At 52.8% G+C, this 24,714-nt stretch overlaps 1 protein-coding gene across 8 annotated transcripts; it reads left to right on the forward strand.

The window, feature by feature from the left end:
• The first annotated feature begins 3,716 nt into the window (after positions 1-3,716).
• On the forward strand, positions 3,717-24,655 carry FBXL19 (F-box and leucine rich repeat protein 19). Of its 8 annotated transcripts, none has more exons than XM_072836556.1 (11): positions 3,717-3,899; positions 7,571-7,771; positions 9,088-9,231; positions 9,335-9,421; positions 9,515-9,733; positions 10,241-10,402; positions 11,532-12,043; positions 18,505-18,668; positions 18,759-18,920; positions 23,360-23,578; positions 23,681-24,655. In XM_072836556.1, exons 2-11 carry the CDS (start codon positions 7,595-7,597, stop codon positions 23,857-23,859), a joined length of 2,025 nt encoding a protein of 674 aa, XP_072692657.1. In that variant the 5' UTR covers positions 3,717-3,899; positions 7,571-7,594; the 3' UTR covers positions 23,860-24,655. The 8 variants fall into 8 exon arrangements, with proteins under 8 accessions (XP_072692657.1, XP_072692653.1, XP_072692659.1 ...); XM_072836552.1 differs by lacking the exon at positions 3,717-3,899 and adding an exon at positions 4,645-5,009; XM_072836558.1 differs by lacking the exon at positions 3,717-3,899 and adding an exon at positions 4,966-5,009 and having other exon boundaries at positions 10,241-10,273.
• Positions 24,656-24,714: the final 59 nt, after the last annotated feature.

Raw genomic sequence — 24,714 nt, forward strand, 5'->3', positions numbered from 1 at the left:
TTTTTTAAAAAAGATTTTATTTAGGAATGCCTGGGTAGCTCAGCAGTTGAGCATCTGCCTTCAGCTCAGGGCGTGATCCTAGAGTCCTTGGATTTAGTCCTGCATCAACCTAGGTGGTTGTTGGTAGAACATGCAACTCTTGATCTCGGGGTCATGAGTTTGAGCCCCACATTGGGGCTCAAACATAAATTTAAAAATTTAAAAAAAGGGGGGACTTTTACAATGTCCAGAACCCTTGCTGCAGGAACCCACTTAGAGCACAGATCCTGGTTCCCAAATGGAAAGGTACATCTGCAAAAATAAATGATATTATGGGGCATCTGGGTGGCTCAGTCGGTTAAGTGGCCAACTCTTGGTTTTGGCTTGTCATATCTCAGGGTCCTGGGATCAAGCCCTGCATTGGGTGCCTCACTCATCAGGGAGTCTGCTTGTCCCTCTCCTTCTGTTCCTTCCCCCACTCACTCTCTCTCTCTAAAATAAATAAATAAATCTGTAAAAAGTGATATTATCTACATGATAAATTTAAAGAAGTTTAAGCCCATGCTTCCAGTGGAAACTCAGTTTGCTGTTGACATCAGATCCTCTGGGAACACTAGTAGAGCTCTACTGAAGGGTTGTGGGGCCACCTGAAGCCACGCTCATTGCTGAGCATTTCACTTCTGGGATCTTCACTAATCAGATCCAGGCAGCTTTTGCGCACTTTGCTGTTTTGCCTTTTTTTTTTTTTTTTGAAATTTATTTATTTCTTTATTTAGCAGGGGGAGGGATAGAGGAAGAAGGAAAGAGAGAATCTCTAGCAGACTCTGAGCTGAATGTGGAGCCTGACGTGGGGCTCAATCTCATGACCCTGAGCTCATGACCGGCGCCAAAACCAAGTTGGATGCTTCACCAGCTGAGTCACCTAGACACCCCATGGGGCACCTTGCCTTTTGTGATGATTGATCCCAGAGCTGACCATCAACCTCTCACAGAGGGATTTTCTGTTAATTTGTCCATTATAGTTCAATGTATATCAGATTCCTCTCTACTTTATGTGGATGTCCCCATACCATATGATAACAAAAGAGCTCATTCACTGGGTGTCTCCTAGTGTATGCTTGCCCAGAAAATGCTCTAGATGGTGGCACTTTCTCCTAGGGCCCTTAGGAAGCTGTATTTGTTATTGGGGTTGCTCACAAGTATTCCAGTTCTTCTTCCAGGCATATGGAGAGATCTCTGTTCTGTCCCCTTCTGCAGTTAGGTGAGATTATGTACAGGTTGGTACAATGTGAGCAGAAATGTCACATGGAAGCTCGTATCAAGATGGAGCCTCTCCCCTGAGTGAATAGAATGAACAGACCATCCCCACTAGCCATGCAGCAGGAGTAAGAAACAGACCTTTGTTATTATAAGCCACCCAAGCTTGTTGTTATTGCAACTTAACCTAGCCTATCCTGGCTGATACAGAAGCTATGAACGTATACAGAGATCCAGAAGAGATCGAGAAGAGAAGAGTAGCCATTGCTACTTCAGAACTTCCAAGATAAATGGGCTGCTCCAGCTCCTGAATTCAGTGTGCTCATTCCAAGATTTCAGATAGTTCTTTTTTTTTTTTTTAAGATTTTATTTATTTATTTGACAGAGAGAGAGAACACAGGCAGAGGGAGAGTCAGGCAGAGGGAGGAGAAGCAGGCAGGGAGCCTGATGTGGGGCTCAGTCCCAGAACCCTGGGATCATGACCTGAGCCAAAGACAGATACTTAACCAACTGAGCCACCCAGGCGCCCCAAGATAGTTCTGAAAGTAGGAAGGTACCCTTCATTCCTTTTTAGCAGTTCCTCACTAGAGACTGAGTGGTCTGACCTGTTTCTGAAACTGGTCTGTAGTTCTACCACCCAGGCCCTCACAAAGAAAACCACCACCACTGAGTGGTCATAAGCCATCCTTCCAAAGTGTCTTATACAAAATGCATAAATAAGGTTGACAGAAAACAACCATCATTTTTGTACAAATGAAAAGGACTCATGAGTGCCGGATTCCTTGAGTTCACTTATTTTGAGGTCTGTCATTTTTATATTTTAATGTCAACATGGTTGGATTATAGTATTTTCAACTCCTGTAAATGTAATAATATCTGCTCATGGTAAAAATGTTAAGCTGTAGAGTGGGGTACAAAGTGCAAAGTAAAAGTTTGTTTTTGGTTTTAAGATTTTACTTACTTATTATTCATGAGAGACACAGAAAGAGAGAGGGGCAGAGACATAGGCAGAGGAAGAAGCAGGCTCCACTCAGGGAGCCCAATATGGGACTCGATCCCAGGGCAGAGCCAAAGGCAGATGTCTGCTCAACCACTGAGCCGCCCAGGTGCCCCAAGTAAAAGTTTTTCTATATTTTTTATATGCAATTTCATTCTGCCGTCCCCCTAACCCCCCTAACCACCTAGCTGTGGGTATAGAAATGGGGTCTGGCACAGGGGTGCTATATATACAGCATAAGAAATGGCCCTGACCCTCAATAGGCTTATTATGGTTGTCTCAGTTAATGGAGTGGGGCCCATAATGCTTACATTAGAACTAAAGCAAGCTAGTGGGGCTGGGTGGTGGTGGTGGGTGGTGGTGGACCCGACGAACGAACGGTGTTGAACTGGTAAGTACATGTCTTATCCAAAATGGCAGCCGTTTGCTCAGGTCCAGTTGTTTCTTGTCCAAGAAACAGGGGCTCGGTATTGCTAGATTTCAGGATTTCAAGTGAAAGTGGAAATTTCAAGAAATTTGTTGCTGTTGTGTCACATTAAGCACACACATTTGGCTGATCAGTTTGTGGATGTTGCAGTAGTCCTCAGGATGGGTCTGGAGTTCTGGGTTTGAATCCTGGCTCTATCACCCATTTGTTATAGCCCAGTCCATTTATAGCCCTCATCTATAAAATGGGATTTCTACATCATAGGATTCTTCTGAGGATCAGATGAGATGTTGAAAACACTGACTTAACATGTGAGGTGGACACCTCATAAAGCTTACAATGTATTGAGTCAGTAAATAAATTTCATCTGGGAATTACAGGAAGACTTCACTGGGACAGTGGCATTTAAACAGAAACCTGAAGGATGAAGAGTAGAGAAGTGGGAAGGAGAAGGGGAAGGACCTAACAGGCAGCGGGAAAAGCCCTCGAGAAAGTCCTGATCACGGGAGCCAATGCTAAAGCAGTGAGGACACGGAGGAGACAATCATCTGGGGGCCAAGGATTTCCAGACAAGTAAGGAACTGGAAGGAGCTTCAGTTCAGCCTCAGGCCAGTCCCTACAAACTTAAGACCACATTAAACTGGCCAGCGTTAACTTCCCAGACAGAAAGACCACACCCACCGAGTCTTCCGCAGGGCCCCCTAACCCTCTTCTATCAAACACAGAAGAGAGAGGGGAGCAGGGGTGCTGCCTTGGGGTCAGAAGTGAGTAGTTTTCCAGGCAGAGGAGGAAGATCAAGAAGGCAGGTAAGAAGGCACAAAGGTGGGAAGCATTCCCATTTGCTTTGGCAGCTGAGATGTCTGGAGGGATGCCTCCAAGCCTGGCTGGGCAGTACGCAGAACCTACAACTTCAGGCTGAGGAATCTGACCGGGCTTCAGGACCTCAGTCAAATGGAGAATGGGCGCCCCCTGGGAGCAGTGCTCGGTAGTGGACGCTGGAGGACCCAGATGCGAGGGGAGGGCGGGGGAGGGGGTGCGGTTCAAGATGGGGGTAGATTGCCTGCCACAGTTTTCTTCTCACAGGAGCTAACCCCTTCCGGCGTGATGGATTCCTGGGATCCCAGAAGAGCTGGGCAGGAAGGGAACTCGAAAAAGGAACTACCAACACGTGCCCTGTGTCAGGCCCTGAACTGGGCACTTTCGTGAACACTGTCCTAACACACCTAAATCTACTTGGAGGTAGGTATCCTTATCCCCATTTTTCAGATGAGAAAATCGAGGTTTGGTGACTTCCCGAGGAGGGTAGGGGATTTTGTGTGACTTCAGAGCCTCTTCCCTGGAGTCCTCACGACCTGGAAGGTACCGATTCCATGAGGTTTGGGGGAACAAGCGTCGGGTGTGAGGCGCCCAGGGATAGGAGCGTGATGGTACTTTCGGGGAGAACCACGCCTCCCTTGTCGCGACAATACTGATTACTGTTGCTTTCCTTTAAGAGCCTGGCCCTCAAATATGAAATCCTTGCTACACGCGGGGGCGGGCATTATATATATTCCTTAGATCTCCTGGACGTCTTTCTCCCTCACCCGCATTGAACCCCACTGGTGACATAAATTCTCCCTCTCCACTAGCGAGTGAAGGCGTGGGACTACAATTCCCGGCAGGTCGTTCAGAAAGAGGTGGTGGGGAGAGGAGGAAAGAGACTCTCGCTTCCCGTAGGCTCGCAATTTGCCGTGTCCGCGGTGATGCACATTTCAACAGCCCAACGTCTTTTCTCTGGCGAGCTAATGAAGGGACTACGTCCCCCAGCAGGCACTGCCGCAGAGAGCAAGTGATGGGCCGCCATCATTATTGTAGTCCTTACCCCCCGTTTTCCCAAGGGAGCGGCCCTAGTGCGTGGACTACAAATCCCAGATCGCCGCCTCCCCTTCCCTTCGGCCGCCATTTTTGCTGGTTGTCCCCGCCCCTTTCCCCTTCCATTGTCTCCACCAAAGATAATAGAGCGGAGCTGGGAAGACTGCAACTCCCGTCAGGCTCTGCGCCACCGGGAGGGGGATTTCGATGTTACAGGCGGGCGAGGTGCCCAAGGGAGTAGAATGAGGCGACGGGGAGAGGCCAGGTACCCTGCCATCTTTATGGTAGTCTCCTTATTCTCGTGGTTCCGCCATTCTTAAGGCACACTAGAAGGCTAGAAAACTACTATTCCCATCGCACCTCATAAGACCGACTATTAGGTGTACGCCCCTCTTCCGCCATCTTGCTTGTAGTCCTCGTTCCTTTTCACCTTTCCATTGTTCCCGACCAGTAGAAATGGCAGCGGGAAGGCAGCAGATGGACTGCGACTCCCGTCAGGTACCACACACGCGGAGGGTTGTGGATAGGAGGGCGTGTGAGTGCCTGGGAAGGAGGTCGGGTCCGGGGAGAAGGCCATCTTGTTTGTAGTCATCGTTCCCGCTCCTTCTCTATCGTCTGCAACGGGGAGCCTCGGGGCAACCGGACTATAACTCCCGGCATCCTTGGCTCCAGGCTTGGCACGCCCTCCGCCATCTTGTTTGTAGTCCCCGCTGGCCCCAGCATCCCATTGTTCCCACGGTATCCCCGGCGGCCGCAGGACTACGATTTCCGTCGTGCCCTGCGCGTGTTCGTCCTGGAAAGTGGAGGTGGTGGGGAAAGGAGGGGGCAGGGGGCGGGGTTCCTCTGGGAGAAGGAGGGAGTAAAGAGGAGGAGGAGGAGGGAAGGAGGAGGGAGGGGTGGGGGAAGAGAGGAGGAAGGAGGAAGGAGCTCAGGAGGGATGAGAGAGGCGGCCAGGGCCCCGGGCCGAAGCAGCGCGGGGCCGGGGGACCAGGGGGGCTGAGGCACCCCAATTGCCCCCTCCCCCTTTCCCTGCCCCCTTCCATCCTTTCCTTCCACCCTCCGGCTTGAGGAAGGGGATTTATTCAAATTTTATTTAAATCCCTATCTCTGGAGGGTCGCGCGCTGGGGGGGAGGGGGAAGAGGGCGGGGGCGCGCGCAGGCTGGGGGGGCGGGGCCGGAGCAGCTTCCTTCACCCCCCTCCACTCGCCCCGTAGCCCTAGGGCAGGGGGCCGCAGTCTAGGGGCGGGCCCAGGGGAGGGGGGCAGGTTACAGGGACCCCCCCCTCCCCGGGAACCGGCGGTGGGCGGGGCTTGAACCCCGGAAACTGTGGGGGGCCCAGGCCTGGCCCTGGACCCCTGGGCAGTGGGGGCCGGGAAGGGGCCAGTTAAAGGGCCGGGGGCGCTGGGGAGAGGCGGAGTGGGGGGAGGGGAGCTGTGACTCGGACCCCGGACTGAGTGGGGCCCGGGCAGAAGCTGAGCACCCTGCGCCCGAGGAGCCCCCGTTGGCCTGGGGGGGCTGAGGGACTGAGCCCCCCAGAGCAGGACCTCCCCCTGGAAGGGCCGCGCCGCAGCCCGTGGGAGGGCCTCGCCCCCGGCGCCCCCCATCTCCACTCGCCGCCGTCCCGGCCTCCGCCGGAGGGAGGGGCCGAGCGCCCTCGGGGGGCCGTGGACCCCGGCGTTCTGAGCGTTCCGCGCCCCGCGCCGCCCGGCCCCCCCGCCGCCGATGGCCGCCGACCCGCCGGGAGCTGCCGAGAAGGGAGAGATGGCTCCCGGGACACGTGTGAGGTGGGTTCATGCGGCTCCTCCTCACCCCCAGACCTGGGCAGCTCCCACTCCCATTCATCCTCAGCCCGGCCTCTCTCTACCTTCCCCGCCCCCAGCCTCGCCCTCTCCTTGCTCCAAACTCCTCATCTCCAGCCCTCCTTCCTGTTACCTCTCAACCCTGGGGAACTGGCCTTCCTTCCTAGACCCTGCTTCCCCTTGCAGACCCCCATCCCCGCCTGCAGTCGCCGCCCTCCAGGCCCCTCCCCTGGAGCGCTGGAGGGCCCCTTCCCCCCATGGATGGGGCTGGAAGTCCCTGGAAAGGGGGAAGCTAGGGTAAGACTCTGGCCACGAAGAGACCCCTCCAGGCCTGCTGAGTCTGTATGGGATCTTGGAGGATCTGGTTTCCATGGGAAGGGGAGCCCGAGGGATTCTAGACAATTAGGGATGGAAAGTAGCTTGGGAAGCTTGGGGGTGGGGGGGAAGACATGTAGGACTGAGTTCTGTGGAGATGTCAGGGTGGATTCTAGAATCCCAGGGAATCTGGGAGATTGCCCAGGCTGACCTGAGAGATCCAAGAGGAGGGTGTCTTGGGGCAGAAGGAGCTCTGTGGGGAACAAGCAGTTGAGATCTTGAACTGAGGAGGGGCTCTGAAGCAGCATGGGGGGGGGGGTGTTTCAGAGCCCTAGGGATGGGGGAGGGCAAGCATCCCATTGGATCTGTTGACACCGTATGGGTTTTGGGGGAAGAGAGATTGGGTGGTAGTTGTGTGTGAGAGTGAGAAAGGAGGGAGGAAGAAAGGTCTGGAGCTTCTACTCGGGAATTTGGGTATCTTGGAGAGAGGTAAGTCTGGGGAATTTTAGGTTGGGAAATGCATGAGGTGTAGTAGATTTGGGTAACGGGGGAAGAGTGGGGCCTCTCTAAGGTAACTGCACAGACAAGGAGCCCTGGATTTCCAAGGAACTTTGGTGTAGGAATGTCAGTGCAGGGGCCCCATTCCCTTCCTCCTCCCTGGGCTAGGCAAGGGGCTGCTGAGCAAGTGTTAGAGTAAAAAGAGTGAGGTCTGGAAGCCAGTTCTCCTGAGGAGCCAGGTGAGCTGCTTTGGGAGAGAGAGGCTTTGAGTAGAGGGACTGGTGCCCCCCCACCCACCCAACCCTCTCCACCCAGGGATGATCTCCTTGTTCCCTGCCTCCCTCAGGAGAGCAAGCTCCGGCTGCCTAGGAATGGGGGGAGCTGCCAGGAGTTTCCCAGGCTGGGGCCTCAGTGGGCCCACCTGACCCTGCCACCATTCACCCACAGCCCTCGGCGTTGCTGACGCCCCCAATGTCGTCGAGCAGCCGAGGGCCGGGGGCCGGAGCGCGCCGACGCCGAACCCGCTGCCGCCGCTGCCGGGCCTGTGTGCGAACTGAGTGCGGGGACTGCCACTTCTGCCGAGACATGAAGAAGTTCGGGGGGCCCGGGCGCATGAAGCAGTCGTGCCTGCTCCGGCAGTGCACTGCCGTGAGTTCTGCCCCCAGTGCATCGGATACATTGGGGCTTTGGGTGTCCTTCTGGGGTGGCTGCTTCCTAGCACACACTGTAGAGTTGCTGTTTGTTCACGCGTTCATTCAGTGTTTTGTTCAGATGTTCTCCAGACCCATTTTTGCCTCCATTTCCAAGCTGGGGCCAATGTGAAGGCATCCAGAAGTATCTAATGTAGTGCTTGCTTTTGTGTTTTTCCCAGCGTCAGAGGCACAGACTCCTAGAGAGCTTGCCTGTCTCGTACTGTTCCTTAGAGGAATCTGTACACAGGGGCCCACTTCCAGAGCTGGCCCAAGTGAACAGATCTTAGCCTTCTTTGGCCTCATCTTCACCTGCCAGAGTGGTCTTGGATTTGAGGCCAGGCTTACCCTTTGTGTGACCTTGAACAAACATTTTGAACCTTGAGGTACCTTTTCTGTGAAACATTTTCTTTGCTGAGTTGTAAAGATTCAGCAATAGCACGGATGTCAGTGTGCCCAGCACACAGTAGGTATCGGAGAACAGGAGTTTCTTCCATTGAGCTCTGCAGGGCTCCAGAATGTGGCCCCTTTCCCTCTAGCCCCTCTGCTACCTCGGTACCCCACAGCCCCCCTCTTCTCTCCCTTTGTCCCTCAACCCTTGCTTCACTTTCCTGTTCCTCTTTGCCCTACCTCCTTTATCCTTGGGTCTGTCTCCCCACTGTCAGCATCCTTCAGATGATTCTCTATTACCCTGCCCTCCCCCAAATCCAATTGTCTGAGGGCTGCTCTCCCCCCTAGGACCAGCCAGCTGCCTTTAGTGTTCCCAGGAGTCTTGCCAAAACCTGATTCATTGTAGGGTCCGGTGCAACCCTTGGGCTGCCCCCTGTTTAAACTCAGAATCACCCAGAGCTGCGGCCACATGCCCTGCAGTGCTCTCTCTCTCAACAGTATTGTCCTGTTTGCTGTGGTTTTTATCCTTCCCCAAAGCCAGCTACAGTTTCAGGGTCACACACACAGACTCTGATTCCAGCTGCAACATTTTCAACAGTGATAACAACTATGTATCCAGTGTCTCTGGAGCATGATCTCATTCTTCCAAAGGTTTTGCAAAGAAAAATGCCTAGCCCCATTTTACAGATGCACAAACAGACAAGAGAAGGTTAAATCACTTGCTCAAGGTCATACTGCCAAAAAGGAACAAATTCAAGATTTGACCTAGTTTGACCCATGGGTTCTGAACCTCATCCAGTGGCTGGCCAGGCTTCCCAGAAGGAAGGGTCTCCCCACCCCTATTGCTTGCTTTCGGGGTCCCTAATACTCCCTCTTCCCCAACAGCCCGTGCTCCCACACACAGCTGTGTGCCTCTTGTGTGGGGAGGCTGGGAAGGAGGACACAGTGGAGGGAGAGGAAGAGAAATTTGGTTTGAGCCTCATGGAGTGTACAATCTGCAATGAGATCGTCCACCCTGGCTGCCTGAAGGTGATGGGCCTGGGGGCCCTGGAGTCTGAAGGTGATGGCCCTGGGGAGCACTGCCTCTGGGTTTACTGGCGCCCTACATGCACTCCCTGCCCTCTGCCTACAGATGGGGAAGGCTGAGGGTGTCATCAATGCGGAGATCCCTAACTGCTGGGAGTGCCCTCGCTGCACCCAGGAAGGCCGGACCAGCAAGGTAGGGGTAGGGGCTGAGCTGGGTGCTGGGTTCTGGGTAGATAGTGGATTGGGGAGCTGGAGAGAACCTCACCCCCAGCTTCCATCTCCCCAGGATTCAGGTGAGGGACCAGGCCGCCGCAGGGCTGACAACGGCGAGGAGGGCGCCAGCCTGGGGAGTGGATGGAAGCTGACGGAGGAGCCGCCGCTTCCACCACCCCCACCCAGGCGCAAGGGCCCCTTACCTGCTGGGCCCCCCCCAGAGGACGTGCCTGGGCCCCCCAAAAGAAAGGAGAGGGAGGCAGGGAATGAGCCCCCCACCCCAAGGAAAAAGGTGAGCAAGGGAGCATGCTCGTGAGGCCCAGCCCAAGGGATTCTGGGAGCAGTAGTCTAGTTCCTTTTTAGGGAGGGTGGGCCCGGGAGGCTGCGCTCCGTGGGTTCCCCAGGGGGTGTTGGGAGATGTAGTTCAAGAGATAGGAGTGGGGGAGGATGGAGCATGCTCAATGGGGAGGAGAGGTACAGGTGAGGGGCAACTGGCACTGGGCAGGGAAGGTTTGGGAGTCTTGGGTGCTTCAGGTAGGAGGAAAAGAGCATGCTCAAATTAGCTGCTACAGAAGAGGAAGGAGGGGCTGGAAAGGGCCTGAGGGGGAAGAAAGAGAAGAGGAGAGCATGCTCAGTGAGTCAAGACACTGGTTGGAAGGTGAGCATGCTCAGAGTTCTTCCTGAGATGGGGGCTTCTGGGATTTGTAGTCGAAGAAGACAGCATGGATCTTAGTTTTGTGGACAGTAAGGGGCTAATGGGGTCTCTCCCTTTCCCCATATTTCCCTCTTGCTCTGGTAGGTGAAAGGAGGCCGAGAGAGGCACCTGAAGAAGGTGGGTGGAGACGCCTGCCTCCTCCGAGGATCGGACCCAGGCGGCCCTGGCCTTCTGCCCCCCAGGGTTCTGAATCCGAGCCAGGCTTTCTCGTCCTGCCACCCTGGGCTCCCTCCCGAGAACTGGGAGGTGTGCCGGGGACCTCCTCCCTCCCCCTCCCACCTTTCCTTGCCCCACCCTCCACCCTGGAGAAGAGATCTGTCCCTTCCTACTCACCTTGTCCTGCCCCTGCCCCATTTGGCTACACTGGGCATCTGGACCCCTGGGAAGAGTGGAGGGGGAGGGGTGGGTTGGGGCCAGGCCACAGGACTTTCCAAGAACCCTTGGGGTATCATCTGACCCATTTGCGTCATCTTTCCAAACTTAAAGGGAAAAGAACTGAGTTCAAATCCCTGCCCACTGACTCCCTGTGTGGTCTTGGCAACTTGTCAGCTGCTCTGAGCCTCGCTTCCTCATCTGTGAAGGAGATGATACTACCTACTTTATCCACCCATTCCACAGAACTGTTTACATCTAATGAAAGTAAATGAGATTTGTGAACTGTGAAATGTACCTAGATTTGAGGAAGACGAGGCCCAGAGAGGTTAAAAGACTTGCCCAAGGTCACACAGCAAAGTTAGAATTCACTTGTCACTTTGCACTGACACGTAAATGCAAGGGTCTGCCTGATTGTGTTCAAATTCTGTTTCTGGCATTGGTCAGTTTGTAACCTTGGGTAAGTCATTTAGTCTGTCTGAACCTCAGTTTCTTTGAGTGTAAGAGTGGCCCAGGTTGCCACTCCATTGGAGCACTGTGAAGATGTGAGTCCGTGAGTATGAGGTGCTCTGTCACTCTCATGTCGTTGTCACTCTCACGTTGTTGAACAGACATCTAGTGGAATCATCTAGTCCAGTGTTCCGTGTTATAGATGATGAGGCCGGGGCTTCCCAAGGTCCCACAGAGAGTTGATAGCCAAGCTGATACTCAAAACTCTATCTCCAGCTCTTTTCAATATTTGACTGCCTTTGGAGATTCATAAGCTATTGAAACCCGTAAGGCTTCTAATTCTTTGAATCAGTGCCTTCATGTGACAGATAAGGAGACTGAGGTCCAGAGAGGGACATGATGATGTGGCTGAGGCCTCACATTGTTCAGGGGCAGAGCTATGGCTAGAACTCGGGACTCTCTTGGGCTGCTCATCCCCTGCTGACTCCTCAGGGCAGGGAGGTGGGAGAGTGTGTGTCAGGCCCTAGAACAGCCTCCCCTTTTCTCCTTGCAGAAACCAAAGCCGCCTTTGGCCTCTGCTGAGGGCCCGGCAGTACCATCCCCATCACCACAGAGGGAGAAGCTAGAGCGTTTCAAGCGCATGTGCCAGCTGCTGGAGCGGGTGCCTGACACCTCCTCGTCCTCCTCGGACTCGGATTCCGACTCTGACTCTTCAGGCACATCGCTGAGTGAGGATGAGGCCCCTGGCGAGGCCCGGAATGGGCGACGGCCAGCCCGGGGCGGCTCGGGCGAGAAGGAGAACCGCGGGGGGCGGCGGGCTGTGCGCCCTGGCAGTGGGGGGCCCCTCCTCAGCTGGCCCCTGGGCCCCGCCCCACCGCCCCGGCCCCCACAGCTGGAGAGGCACGTGGTACGGCCCCCACCTCGAAGCCCCGAGCCCGACACGCTGCCTTTGGCTGCTGGATCCGACCACCCTCTGCCCCGTGCCGCCTGGCTTCGTGTCTTCCAGCACCTCGGGCCCCGAGAGCTGTGTATTTGCATGCGAGTCTGCCGGACTTGGAGCCGCTGGTGAGTGGCCTAGACAGGCCTGGGTTCTCATTTGCTGAATGCCCTGTAACAGCAGGTTATGACCTCTCTGGGTCTTGGTGTTAGGTTGGTAGTACTATAGTACGTACACGTTAAAGTCTTCCATATTTGTTGTGCACAAACTACATCTTTGAGCTCGTTTGACCCTTGTAACAACTTTGTCAGGGTAGGTTCCCTTTTAAAGATGAAGCTGAGGTCAAAGTTGTGGAGAGGAGATAGTAGAACTAGGAATTTGAATCCAAGCACTGTGGCTCCAGCACCTTTTCTCTTCATAACCATCATTTATAAGTGTGTGTGTGTCAAGCATAGCACTAAATGCTATGTATGTGTCACCTGATTTGCTTTTCACAGTTCTTCTCCTGAAGACAGTCTTATTAGAGGTCCCATTTTCACATAAGAAAGCTCTCTGTGGAGGTGGCCCCTGCCTTCTCAGAGATAGCCATACATGAGGCCCTTGACCTCCCCCCCATCACTTCTCTATGCCCCAGAGCCACTGCAAGCTCCCTCTGCCTCTCTTCCACTCATCTTCCCACTGCTTCCTGAACCCTGTTTGTTCAGAAATGTTGGTCATCCTCCGAAGCCCCTGGTCTTCCTCTTCAATCCTGCCCCCGACATAATCCCTCCCCAGTCCCATCAAACTGCCACAGTACCCTGTCCTCCTCACAGAGCACGTAGAGACCTTCCCCAAGTTGATGAACTTTTACTCATTTATTCATCCTCCCGTTCATATCGCTTGTCAGAGTGGGGCAGATACTGTGTCTTTATTATCTGCATGTTCCTCAGTGTGGGATGTGGGATGAGGGCAGTGTACGTTCCCAAGAAGTATTTTATTAAATGAATACATTCAGGGTTTTTCCCAGGCACTTACTGTGGGGCAGGCATCCTGGTGGACACTTTGTAGATTATTGGCCGACTTGTTCCTCATAATAGCAACTCTGTGAGAGAATGAGGGACGCCTGAAGTCACAGCACACGCTGGTGGCTGAACTCAAACTCCACTCTTTTTCCTTGGGACTCTGGGGCACTATTCACCGCTCTGATCTCTGGAGGCTAGTGAGCTAAGAGCATGGGAGTGCAGGCTCTGGAGGCAAATCTTGTTCTTCCCCTGATAAGCTGATGGCTGCTGGGCTAGTTTCTTAACTTCTCTGTGCTTCAGTTTCTTCCTCTGTTAAGCCAGGAGAACTAAAGCATTTACTTCATAGCATCTTTGTGAGCTAACATATATAAAGAACCAAGGACAGTACCCAGGAAATAGAAACTACTCAGTGCTTTAGCCAGTGTTATTCACTCACAGTTGCAAATATTGGCTGGAAGCACAGACTTTACATCCTCAGAACATAGGTCTGGGCCCTTGAGGAGCTCCCAATCAGCCTGCAATATAGAAGCAAAGAGAGCAATTGCCAGAGATTACTGCCTCTGCTCACATAGTGGTTGAGGGCATGTTTGCTGAGACCTCTTTGAGGCCAGCTCTGTGCTTGGCACATGGGATCCAGAACTGAAGAGGACTTGATTTCTACTTCAAGGAGAGACTTGTGACCAAAAGTGGACGAAGCAGAGAGGCTGGCTTGCACAGTGATTTCTAGCTTGGGCCCTGGAGTCTGCCAGCTGTGGGTGTCCTCTGCTGTGACTCCTGTACTGCCTGGATGTATGGCCATGGGTAGATAGCTGTACCTTTCAAGGCCTGTTTTCTCATCTGTGGTCTAGGGTTCATACTAATACCTCGTGAGGCTAAATGAGTGGTTTTTGCAAGGCACTTAGCACAGTACCTGAAAGGGACTAAACACTCCGTAAAATCGTGGTTTTTCCAATAGGGGTGAAGGTAGGGCAGAGCAGAGCTACGGTGGGAACAGGGAGGAGGCTCTGTCAGACATAGGGGCAGGAGGGGTAGAGGAGAGGAGGGACTCAGGCTGAGAACTTTTTTTCTTTTTAAAGATTTTATTTATTTATTCATGAAAGACAGAGAGAAAGAGAGAGGCAGAGACACAGGCAGAGGGAGAAGCAGGCTCCATGCAGGGAGCCCGACATGGGACTCGATCCCGGGTCTCCGGGATCACGCCCTGGGCTGAAGGCGGTGCTAAACCGCTGAGCCACCAGGGCTGCCCAGGCTGAGAACTTTTTAAGAAGCAGAATGGCTTGGCATTTGGTGACTAAATGGCTATGAGAGTTCCGGGTTATCTCTCAGCTGAGTTTCTGGCCCGTAAGCCTGGGTGGGCAGCAGTGCCATTCCCCAAGCTCAGGGACACCAGAGGAGGACCAGGTACCAGGAAAGCGAAGTGCTCAGATTTGACATGTTTGGTCCAAAAGGCCTGTGGGCCAGTCAGAGCTAGCAGGGCAGCAGATGGGTGTATAGGTCTGACACTTAAGAGATCCAGCTTTGGAAGTTCTTGCCATATAGGTAGCAGCTTCCAGAAAGGGAGAAGACAAAATGTCAGTATCTGTGAGTTAGAGAAAGAGCAACCAGAGACAGGGAGATGGTAGAGGTGTCCTGAAGAAGAGAGACGAGGAAGGAGTGAATGATAAAGTTTAGGATGTTGGCAGGAGGTCGTGGGAGACCCAGGACCAGAAATGGCAGTTGGATTTGCTACAAGAGGTCTTGGTATCCTTGGGTGTGCTACGTGGGAGTAGGAGACCAAGCCCAGTCTCATGAAGCTAAGGACATAAGCTCCAAGGCAGGGACTTAATCTGTTTGCTGCTGTGTCCCAGGTTCCTAAGATGGAGCCTGGCATACAATAGATTCTAAGACAATACTTGTTGGAGGGATGGATGGATGGATGGATGGATGAATGGATGGAAGTGAGGAAATCAGGATGGAGTGTGGAAAGAGGTAGTGAGGGTGGAGCCAGAGAAATTTGTAGGTGGGAGAGCAGGAAGTTTCAGGCTTTCCTGTCTGGTGGCTTTTATCTCTCTCGGAACTGGGAGGCAAAGTGAACATACCAAGAGTGAAGGGAGGGGGGTGGGCAGAGGAAGCATGGACAGAGTTGTTAGTTGTAGAAAAAAGGGTTGGAGTTTGGAGGACTGAGCAGAGAGGGTGACAAGAAAGGGACTGGACCACAGGGTGAGGACCAGTGGATCTGGGAATAAAGGCCTGAAGATGGGTGGATAGGAGGACAGTGGGTTCTCAAGGAACCCAGAGAGCTGAAAGTCAAGAACCAGTTTTGGCTGGAGCTCCTTACAGGCACCAGTTGGGCTGCTGCATCTGCATCCCTAAAGGGCCTCTGCAACACAGGTTTAGGCCCAGAATTTCGAATTTGGGAGGTGAGCTTAATAGGCAGCTGAGTCAGCTGGGGTGGCTGGAGTCTAGGAAAAAGTGAATGGGTTAGGGAACTCAGACTCGAGCCCTGGTGCCCCTGGATGAGGGCATGCCGTGCCTCTTAAGAATTCTTCCTGCTTCTCACCGTAGTCATTCCACAGCTTAGAAAGAACCAATCCATGGTTACCTGCTACCTTCACAGTGAACTCCCACAGCCCTCTTGGACATTTGGACACATACAGTACCTTAGTGAGTGCATTAGATGACAGTCTAGCCTGGCATTACAGCCTGCTGTGACTTGGTGTGCCCACCCTGGGCCTCCTCTGCAGTCCTGTCCCTGCCTCTTCCCCAGACATGGTTCAGGCTCTCAATCTAGAGCAGCTTGGGTTAAAGCCTGGCTTTGCTGCTACTTAGTAGCTGTGGGACCTGGGACAAGTTTCTTGACCTCCATGGGCCTTATTTCTCTTAATTTGAAAGAGGAGATTATAGTAACAGTATTTATCTCCTAGGGCTGTTGTGAGGTTAACTGGCTATGCACAGACCAGTACCTGGCACATAGTAAACCCTTGATAAACACTAGGTATTAATGCCATAGTCAGCCCCATCTTCTTCATTATTAAGGCAAGGGAATGAATTACCCTTTGTTCCTGCTGCCTGGATTTCTCAGAGTTTTCTGTCTGTGTCCTAGGCCTGGACGCTGGTTCTTCCCCATCTGGAATGTACTCTCTCTTCCCTCCCCTTACGGTCTCCCTAGGAAGCTCTCTGTCAGTTCCTATCATTGACTGTTTTGTCCCTTGCTGCTTCAGTTACCGTGGACTGCCTACATTTCCCTTGTTTCCTGACAGCCCAGTGGAGGCCCCGAGTGGATTTTTGGCCACAACTGAGGCTTAAACCTAGTGTCCTAATCGTTCAAGGGCAAAGGGACCAATTAGTTCAAGCGAAGAAAAGTCATGGGAGACTTCCTGGAAGAGGAAACACTGGAGCTGAGTGTTGAAAGCTCTGGGTTGGTTGGCATTTGGGGCAGAAGCACAACATGTGCTAATATATGTTGGCACCAGGCAGCAATGTGTGTCTATAGGCAGGCAGGTGGTTTGGTCTGGCTTTTGTGGAATATGATACAGAAACACTTGGTGGGGGGTGCCTGTGTGGGCCCCTAGGGGGAAGAGTTCCTTTCTAGCCATGGAAGATCCAGGTCTTCTTCAAGGTGGGATAGTGGCAATTGAACTGAGACTCAAGACTGGATTGGAATGGGCAATTCCACTGGATGGAAAGTGGAAACGGGCGGGACCTAGGGACAGAAGCTGGGTTGAGGGTAGGTTGAGTTTTTTTCCTTTTCTGTTTTTTTTAGGATTTTGTTTATTTATTCATGAGAGACAGAAATGTAGGCAGAGGGAGAAGCAGGCTCCCCATGGGGAGCCCAATATGCAACTCGATCCCAGGACCTCGGGATTGTGACCTGAGTCAAAGGCAGACCTCAACCACTGAGCCACCCAGGCACCCCTTCCTTTTCTGTTTTATAATGGGAGAGATTTGCAAATGTTAATTGGTTGAGTGGAAGGAACCAGGAGAGGGAGAGGCTAGAATGCCAGAAGAGGCAGGGAAGGGGTAAGAAGCAGCAGGCAGAACAAGAAGTGGATTTGTTGGGATTGAAGCCTTAGTGTTTGTGCCCCCAGTGATTCCCTAAAATGTTGTACAGGGCTCTATGGAGAATGCCTGGCAGTTTCAAGTGGCACAAAACCATGCCTTAATCCTTCTATTAGTTTTGAAAAGGAAGTCTCACCATTGGGTGCTATTGTATCTTTAACACCTCTCTAATACTTATCTCCCTGTTTAACAAAAATAGTCTTCAGGTGGTAGCCTAAAGCCGCACCAACACCTGCCTAGAATTTAATAGCCCCAGTGTGTTTTTATTGTGCATATTTCTAAGGTTAACATTTTTATGCGAAACAATACTGGTTTTAAGTGCAAGGAGGGGATCCATTTAAAGATGAATTCATGTTCTGCAGAGAAGGAGATAGCAACTAACTGGAGTTGGTAAGCACTGCTCCAGCCCAGGGCTTCTCAAAGGGGGAACCCTTCAGGATGAGGGGAGGGGTGGGAGGGAGGTGAGACAGCTTCCTGGGCCTTCCTCACCTCTGCTGCTTCTGAAACAGCCCCTCTAGCCCAGTGGGAATTTCTGGACATGCATTGAGAACTGGAAGAGGCTTTTCAAACTAAGTCTCGAGGAGCTTTAGTGGCCACAGGGTGTTCACAGATGACCTTGGGAGAGGAGGGGAAGGGGTCCTGGTGAAATAATTTTGGGAAGCCCATCTCTGGTTTGCTGTACCGCGGACCAGTCAAAGTTGTCAGGGATCAGGAAACCTGTTTAACTTTGTGTAGGCCTCATGTTTCTTTGAAACTTTGATTCGGCCCTACCAGGCCTTCCATAAACAGTGAGTGAACAAATGAAAAGCTATAGACGAAGCATATTGTGGGGGAGTGCTCAGTGGAAGCTTCAGGGACCTCATATGGGCTTCGCAGCATTCATTCATTCAGAACACGTGCAGTAGATGATCTGCTATGCACCCGGCATGGGCTAGGCACTGGTGCTACCAGAGAGGAAAAGCTATACCTGCCCTTGTTGAGACTGTGCTCTAGTTGGAGGGACATAGCAATCCAAGGGAGGAGATAACAGGGCTGTAAGTCAGGCCTTGGGCAGCTGGCCACCAGAATGGGGCAGATAGGGCTCAGCGGCAGAGATTAATAGGGTAGATGAGAAATTCCCACGAGTCACCATAACTTAGCTAAGGAGAACTCCAGAAGTGCAAGGTGGGGGGTTTGTGGGGGCTGCTGACAGATCCCTTTGATGTTACATCAAATACAATGTGTAGGGTGCTTGTGTCTTTGGCAAAATGCTTTATAAGCTGTAAGGTCTGTGAACTGCAGTGACCTCATTTGATCTGACAGTAGCCCTGTGGGGCAGGCTGAGTCTGGATCATTATCTTCATTTTACAAATAGAGCGTCTGAGGCTCAGGGAGAGGAATGGACCTGCTTGGGGTCTCGCATCCAGTTAGTGATGAAGTTGAGCCCCAAATCCAGTGCTCTTGGCCTGAGGCTCTGTGAGCCAGGGCAGAGCTGTGGGGGACCCTTGAAGTAGGGAGTTTGGCAGGCTCCTGAAGAGCTAAGGGCTCTGTCTCCCTCTTGTGGCTGGCAGGTGCTATGACAAGCGTCTGTGGCCTCGAATGGACCTGAGCCGGCGAAAGTCACTGACCCCACCCATGCTCAGTGGTGTGGTTCGTCGCCAGCCCCGAGCCCTGGACCTCAGCTGGACAGGTGTCTCCAAGAAGCAGCTCATGTGGCTTCTGAACCGTTTGCAAGGTAGGGGGTGATGGCAAGGTAGGAGAGGGTAAAGAGGGAGATGGTCCTGACCTCCCCACCAACTTCCCGACCTCCCCACCCCCTGTCCAGGCCTGCAGGAGCTGGTGCTCTCCGGCTGCTCCTGGCTCTCTGTCTCTGCCCTGGGCTCTGCCCCACTGCCGGCCCTGCGGCTCCTGGACCTCCGCTGGATTGAGGACGTTAAAGACTCACAGCTCCGCGAGCTGCTGCTGCCTCCGCCAGACACCAAACCAGGTGTGGCCTCTGGTGGCTTATTTGTAAACTGGGTTGGGCAAGGGTCAGGGGGAGGTATGAGGCCTCCAAGGTCTCTTCTGACTCATGCTGAATGTTAAGAGATGTCAAGAAAGGGTAGAACACATGAGTTTGGTTAGAAGGCCTTGCTTGGCCACCATTTGTTCATTTACTCACCTGCTGTGCATTGGGCCCTGTGATAGGAACTGTGAGGGAACAGGGATGAAGGGGATGTAGCTTCTGCCCTCTAGAGGGGAGATGATGATGGGAGGAAACATGGTATAAGATAGGAGAATGACAGAAGAATTCTGGGATAAGCCAGGAGCATGGCTGATGGCAGATGAGAGTAAAGTCATAGGGTATGGTGGGCCTTACTTGGGAGCTTCCTCCAAAGGGAGCAGCATCAGTTGACATGGAAGAGCGCAGGCCCAGTATGGGCAGTCCCTTCCATTTGTCAAGGAGAGCCAGACACGTGGATTTTTCTCTGTAATATCCTTTATTTTATTTTATTATTTGTTTATTCTATTTGAGAAGGGGAGAATGAGAGAGTGAGTGAGCATGAGCAAGGGGAAAGGCAGAGGGAGAAACAGACACCCTGCTGAGTGGGGTGCCTGATGTGGGGCTTGATCCCAGGACCTTGAGATCATGACCTGAGCTGATGCTTAACTGACTGAGCCACCCAGGCTCCCTGAAATATCCTTAATTTTAAATGATAGCAGTTAATTTAACATTCTTTTAAAATTCATGTGTGGACCAGTACAAATATGGCTGAGAATAGATTTGGCCCTTCTGCCCCCCTTACCCTACACTGAAAGGTAAGGGTTTTCCTGAGGGAATGGAGCAGAAATGCAGAGCCAGTTGCCTTGGAAAGTTGCATAGGGGTGGTGGTGTCCTCTCCCAAGTGAGGCTAGCTACCTCTCCACCCCTGGGTCAGGCCCAGGTACCCTGCCAGGTAGAGACAGCTTTTACTATTGAACACATACTCCGGCCCTGGCCTGGTGGAAGGCCCTAGAGACTTCAAACAGCCTTATTCCCTACCCTGTAGAACCCCAATAATGCAGAAAAGAGAGGATCAGAAATAGAAGGTTATGGGGTGATATGGTTGAGTCTGTGGTTAGGGGTAGGGGGGACAGTAAGACAATCCCTGCCTGAGGAGATGCTGTTGGAACGGAGTCCTAAAAAGGGCAAGGGTGTCTCAGGGAGTGTGAGGCAGGAGTCAGCACCTCCGTAGGGCATGAGGTCCATACTGACAGAGGGGCATGCTTGGAGCATAGGCTGGTCACAGGAGGTGCAGGTTAAGAAGCGCTGAGGCCTAGGGATTCCTTGTCTAGCCAGGAGATGGGATACTCCCAACAGCTTCTCTGGCCCCCACTAGTCTATTTTCCACACTGATGCCAGGAAAACTTCCAGAAGGGCAAATCTCCATGTCACTCCTAGGCTCTAAACTTTCTCATAGCCCCCCAGTACTCTGGATAAAGACTGATATTTTTTGGGTAAGGCCTGGCATGGTATGGCTCCCACTGATCTATGCCATCCCCACATTTCAGCCTCTTCAGCCTCTTTACCAGGGTCCCTCCAGCCTAGGGCCTTTGCTTAGTTCTCTTTGTCTGAATGTTTTACCCCCCTTTGTGTCCTTTGTCTATTTAACATCTAACCATCCTTCAGGCTTCAGCATAAATGCCACTTCCTCCTAGAAGCCCTCCATGATCCTTCCTCCCACTGAGATCAAGGTTCCTTTAGAGCTTTGAGAGCAGTTTTCTCCCAGCTGTCCCTGCATGGTTGTGAAGTGATTTAATGAAAACCCATTTCTTCTCCCTGAGTTCGTAAGCTTTGGGAGGGCAGGGACTGTGCTTAGCCCAGAGCCTTGTTTTCACAGCTCACTTTTCAGTGCCCTTCTTTCCACTCTAGTCCCCTTCACAGCAGCCTTGGAAGGAGATAGAGCAACATCTAGGATTCTTACTATCTGGACAAGGCACCAGAGGCTCAGAGGGGTTGACAGCTACAAGTCACATGGGCATAGCTAGGCTGGAGAACTCCTCTGTTGCCTGCTCTTAGTGGAATGGGACTGAGCCAGGAAGATATAGGTGGAGGTGAGGGTGGGCATTAGGAACCATGGATTCCATGAGGTGAGCAAGTGCTGGTTGGCTGGCACACTGACACCAATTCCTCCTGCCTGATCTACCTCAGGAGCTTACAGAGATGAGCCTTCCAGGCACTTAAGACCAAGATTGCATTTAGTGTTGGGACTCTACACTCACCATCCTTACTTACCTTGGCTCTTTGGCTCTGTGCAGCATTCCTGGAGCAAAACTTAAAGTTCTTCTATTTCCCTGCTTTTGTCCCCACTGCCCTCTGCCTGGCCTGCTCTTATCTCACTTCTTTGCACATTCAAATCCTTGGAAGGCCACCCTAAATGCTGGCCCCTTGATGAAATCCTTGAGATGCCCACTTCCCCTGCCCAGGCCAGAAGTGACCTGTCTTTCCTCTGCTTCCCTCTAATGGCTTTTAGCTGTGGCCCAAGATTGAGGGTATCTGCAGATGTATCCCCTTCCAAGGCCCTCAGCTCTTTGAAGGAAAAAAACGAGGTGGAATTCAGAGTTTGCCAAGTCAAGTGCCCATGAAGGTGGCCAGGCAGGTGACAGGAGGGGCTTGGTGAATGACTTTAGGGAGTAGCATCTTGCAACCCAGTTTCCATCTAGACATTTTCAGGTGCAAGGGATAGCCCAGTGGTGCCAGATCTTAGAGCTTTTCAGAGAAAAGCTCTATCAAGATTTCTTTATGAAAAAAAAAAAAAAAAAAAAGATTTCTTTATGGAAATTAGTCATTAAGAAAAATTTCAGCACTATAAAAATTTCAGATTCCATAAAATACTTGTATAGGCTAGTTTCATGAGTTTGTGATATCTGATCTAGTTTATCTATGGGCTAAGCTCATGCCTGGGAGGCAGATAGTATTGTGGTATGTTTGGTCTGGTGTCCTACTCTGTTTCTTCGGTCCTGTGACCTTGGATAGCTTGCTTAATGATTGGAGCCTCAGAATTCTCATCTGTAAGCAGGAGTGGTAATCGCACAGCTGTGGTTCTTAAAGCAAGGTCCAGACCAGCAGCATCACCATTACTGGAGAACTTGTTAGAAAAATAAACTCTGAGGTCCTACCTTAGATTCCCTAACCTCTGATGGTGGGACCAGCAACCATCCTAGGCAGCCCTCCAGGGGACATAGAAGAGCTGCTGGCCTAGGAGTAGGTTGCCACTTGGCCCACTTAGCTGGTGCCTGGCCCAAACTGAGTGCTCAATTAATGGTGGCTAGTGGACCAGAGGCACTTAGTTTAAAAACAAAACAAAACAAAACATAGGGGCACCTGGGTGGCTCAGCCAGTTAAGCGTTTGACTCTTGATTTTGGCCTGGGTGGCTCAGGTGATATCAGGGGAACCTACTTAAGATTCTTTTTCTCCCTCTGCCCCTACCCCCTCCTCTCAAAACCCCAAAAATGTAATGCAGGAATGTGGTAGACACAATCAAAGAAAAGCAGGCCACATGCCACATGCTTTGGATGTAGAGACGAGGGACATGAGCTCTTCTACCCTGGAGATGAGGGAAGAAGAGGTCTCTAAGCTCAAATCTAAAAGCCAGGGACACTGTCAAAGCCCAGGACAGAACATTGATTTCCATGGTCAGAGTCTAAGGGCAGTGTCACCTATGGAATCTGGCCCCAGTGTTTGAGAGTGGGAGGGGAGTTAGAAAGAGACAGGGATGAGACCTTATAGGAACTGGAATGTTCTAGCTAAGGAAGTGCCCTTAGAGTTTTTAGTAGAGGAGGGATGGCGTCCTACTTGTTTTTGGGCATGACTCAGGAGAGGCTGGACTGAGTGCGGAGGCTGAGGCTGGAGTTCAGGCAAGAGTGGTGGTTGTCCCAGAGCAGTGACCAGGGAATGGAGAGCAAGTGATCCAGCAGGTGATGTTACAAATGGAAGGAGAGGGAAGTAGGAGGGAGCCTGGGGTGGCAGTTCCATTAGGGACAGCACTTGTTGGATGAGTGAATCTATATGGAGCACCTCTGTCCCGATTGCTAGGGATAGAGCAAGAGCAAGAGAAGAATTCTTGCCTTTTTGGAATTAACATTCTAGTGGGAAGAGAGGAAAAAATAAGTCACATGTTGAGAGAAGGGGAACCATAATGGCAGGGAAGGGGTAGGACTGTGTGGAATGTTACCGTATCAAACAGAGTAATCATGGAGGGTCTCACTGAGGAGGTGATGTGAGCAATGGACAGATTAAAAGAGGTCGGTTATGGGGGTGTTTGGGAGAAGAGCAGGTGGAGGCTCTCTTGTGGGAGCAGGTTTAGGGGGTGGTGAGGACTCAGAGTGTGGAGACAGCTGGTCCGGATGCCTCGGTGCAGGCACAGGAACAGCCAGGAGTGCTAACCTCTTAACTACCTGCCCAGGGCAAACGGAGAGCCGTGGGCGGCTGCAGGGCGTAGCAGAGCTGCGCCTGGCAGGCCTGGAGCTGACAGATGCCTCCCTGCGGCTCCTGCTGCGCCACGCACCCCAGCTGAGTGCCCTGGACCTGAGCCACTGCGCCCACGTCGGGGACCCCAGTGTCCACCTACTCACAGCCCCCACTTCCCCACTCCGCGAGACCTTGGTGCACCTCAATCTTGCTGGTAAGTATTCTGTGTCCATCCCACTAGTGTGTTAAGTCCCCATCGCCAGTGTCCACTTCCTACACACCTTCATGGTCTCAGCTCCCACTGCCTCACCTCCAGGGTGCCACCGCCTCACGGACCACTGCCTCCCGCTGTTCCGCCGCTGCCCGCGCCTCCGCCGCCTAGACCTGCGCTCCTGTCGCCAGCTCTCACCTGAAGCTTGTGCCCGGCTGGCAGCCGCTGGGCCTCCTGGCCCCTTCCGCTGCCCAGAGGAGAAGCTACTTCTCAAGGACAGCTAGTTGGGTGCCCCCCACCCTCCCCCAGGACTCATCAGGAGCCTGGACCTCGGGCCTTCATTTTATCCCTGCCAGGAGGCCAGGTTACCCACCTCATGACTTGGGATTCCTGCCCAGGGACTCGAGCCAGCCTCCCCCTTCTCTACCCCCTGCACTGATATCTCTGGGGGTCTCTCCTTCCCATCCCCTCTCCCTTCCACCTGCTTCATTGTCCATCCCCTGGGGGGAGTGGGTCAGAGGTACTGGGGGGTGCTGAGCCAAAGGGATGGTGGGAGGGGGGTAAGGTGCAAGTTTGAGGGAGGGAAATGGGAAAAGGGTATCTGCACACAGGATACTGGGAGCCAGGGGGCTGGGGGAGGTGGAGGATGGGCTGGGGGAGGGGGGCAGAAAGCAGACCACCAAGGGTTCAGGGAACCAAGACCAGATACTTGGAGTTGGGGGGTGGGGGTGGGGCCAAAAAGGGAAACGAGAGGAGCAATTGGGGATCCAAGTGTCAGAGATGGGGGGGACTTGGGGAACCAGGGGAAAGCTAGGGCTGAGTGAAGGGTGAGGGCAAAGAGCAGGTGTGGGGGCAGTAGCACCCCCTCAGGGGGTCACACCCCTCTCCTTACTCCCTCCCCAGATTTCAGTTCCTTTCCCCCCCCCAACCCTGACTCCTTGAACGTCACTGACAATGGCAGCTATTGCGAGGAGTGGGGGCCGCCGGCCTTCCCGCTGTTCAGCGTGGCCCAGGGGAGTGGTGAGGGGTACCCCAGCCCCCTACCTGCCTCCCCGCACAATACTTGAACATTCATCTGTACTGAAGTGTTACTTGAACCGGGGGAACCTCGGACCTGGGGGAGCCGGAGTGAGGGGACT

Source organism: Canis lupus, chromosome 8 (assembly GCF_048164855.1).
Source record: "Canis lupus baileyi chromosome 8, mCanLup2.hap1, whole genome shotgun sequence".
NCBI lineage: Eukaryota > Metazoa > Chordata > Mammalia > Carnivora > Canidae > Canis > Canis lupus.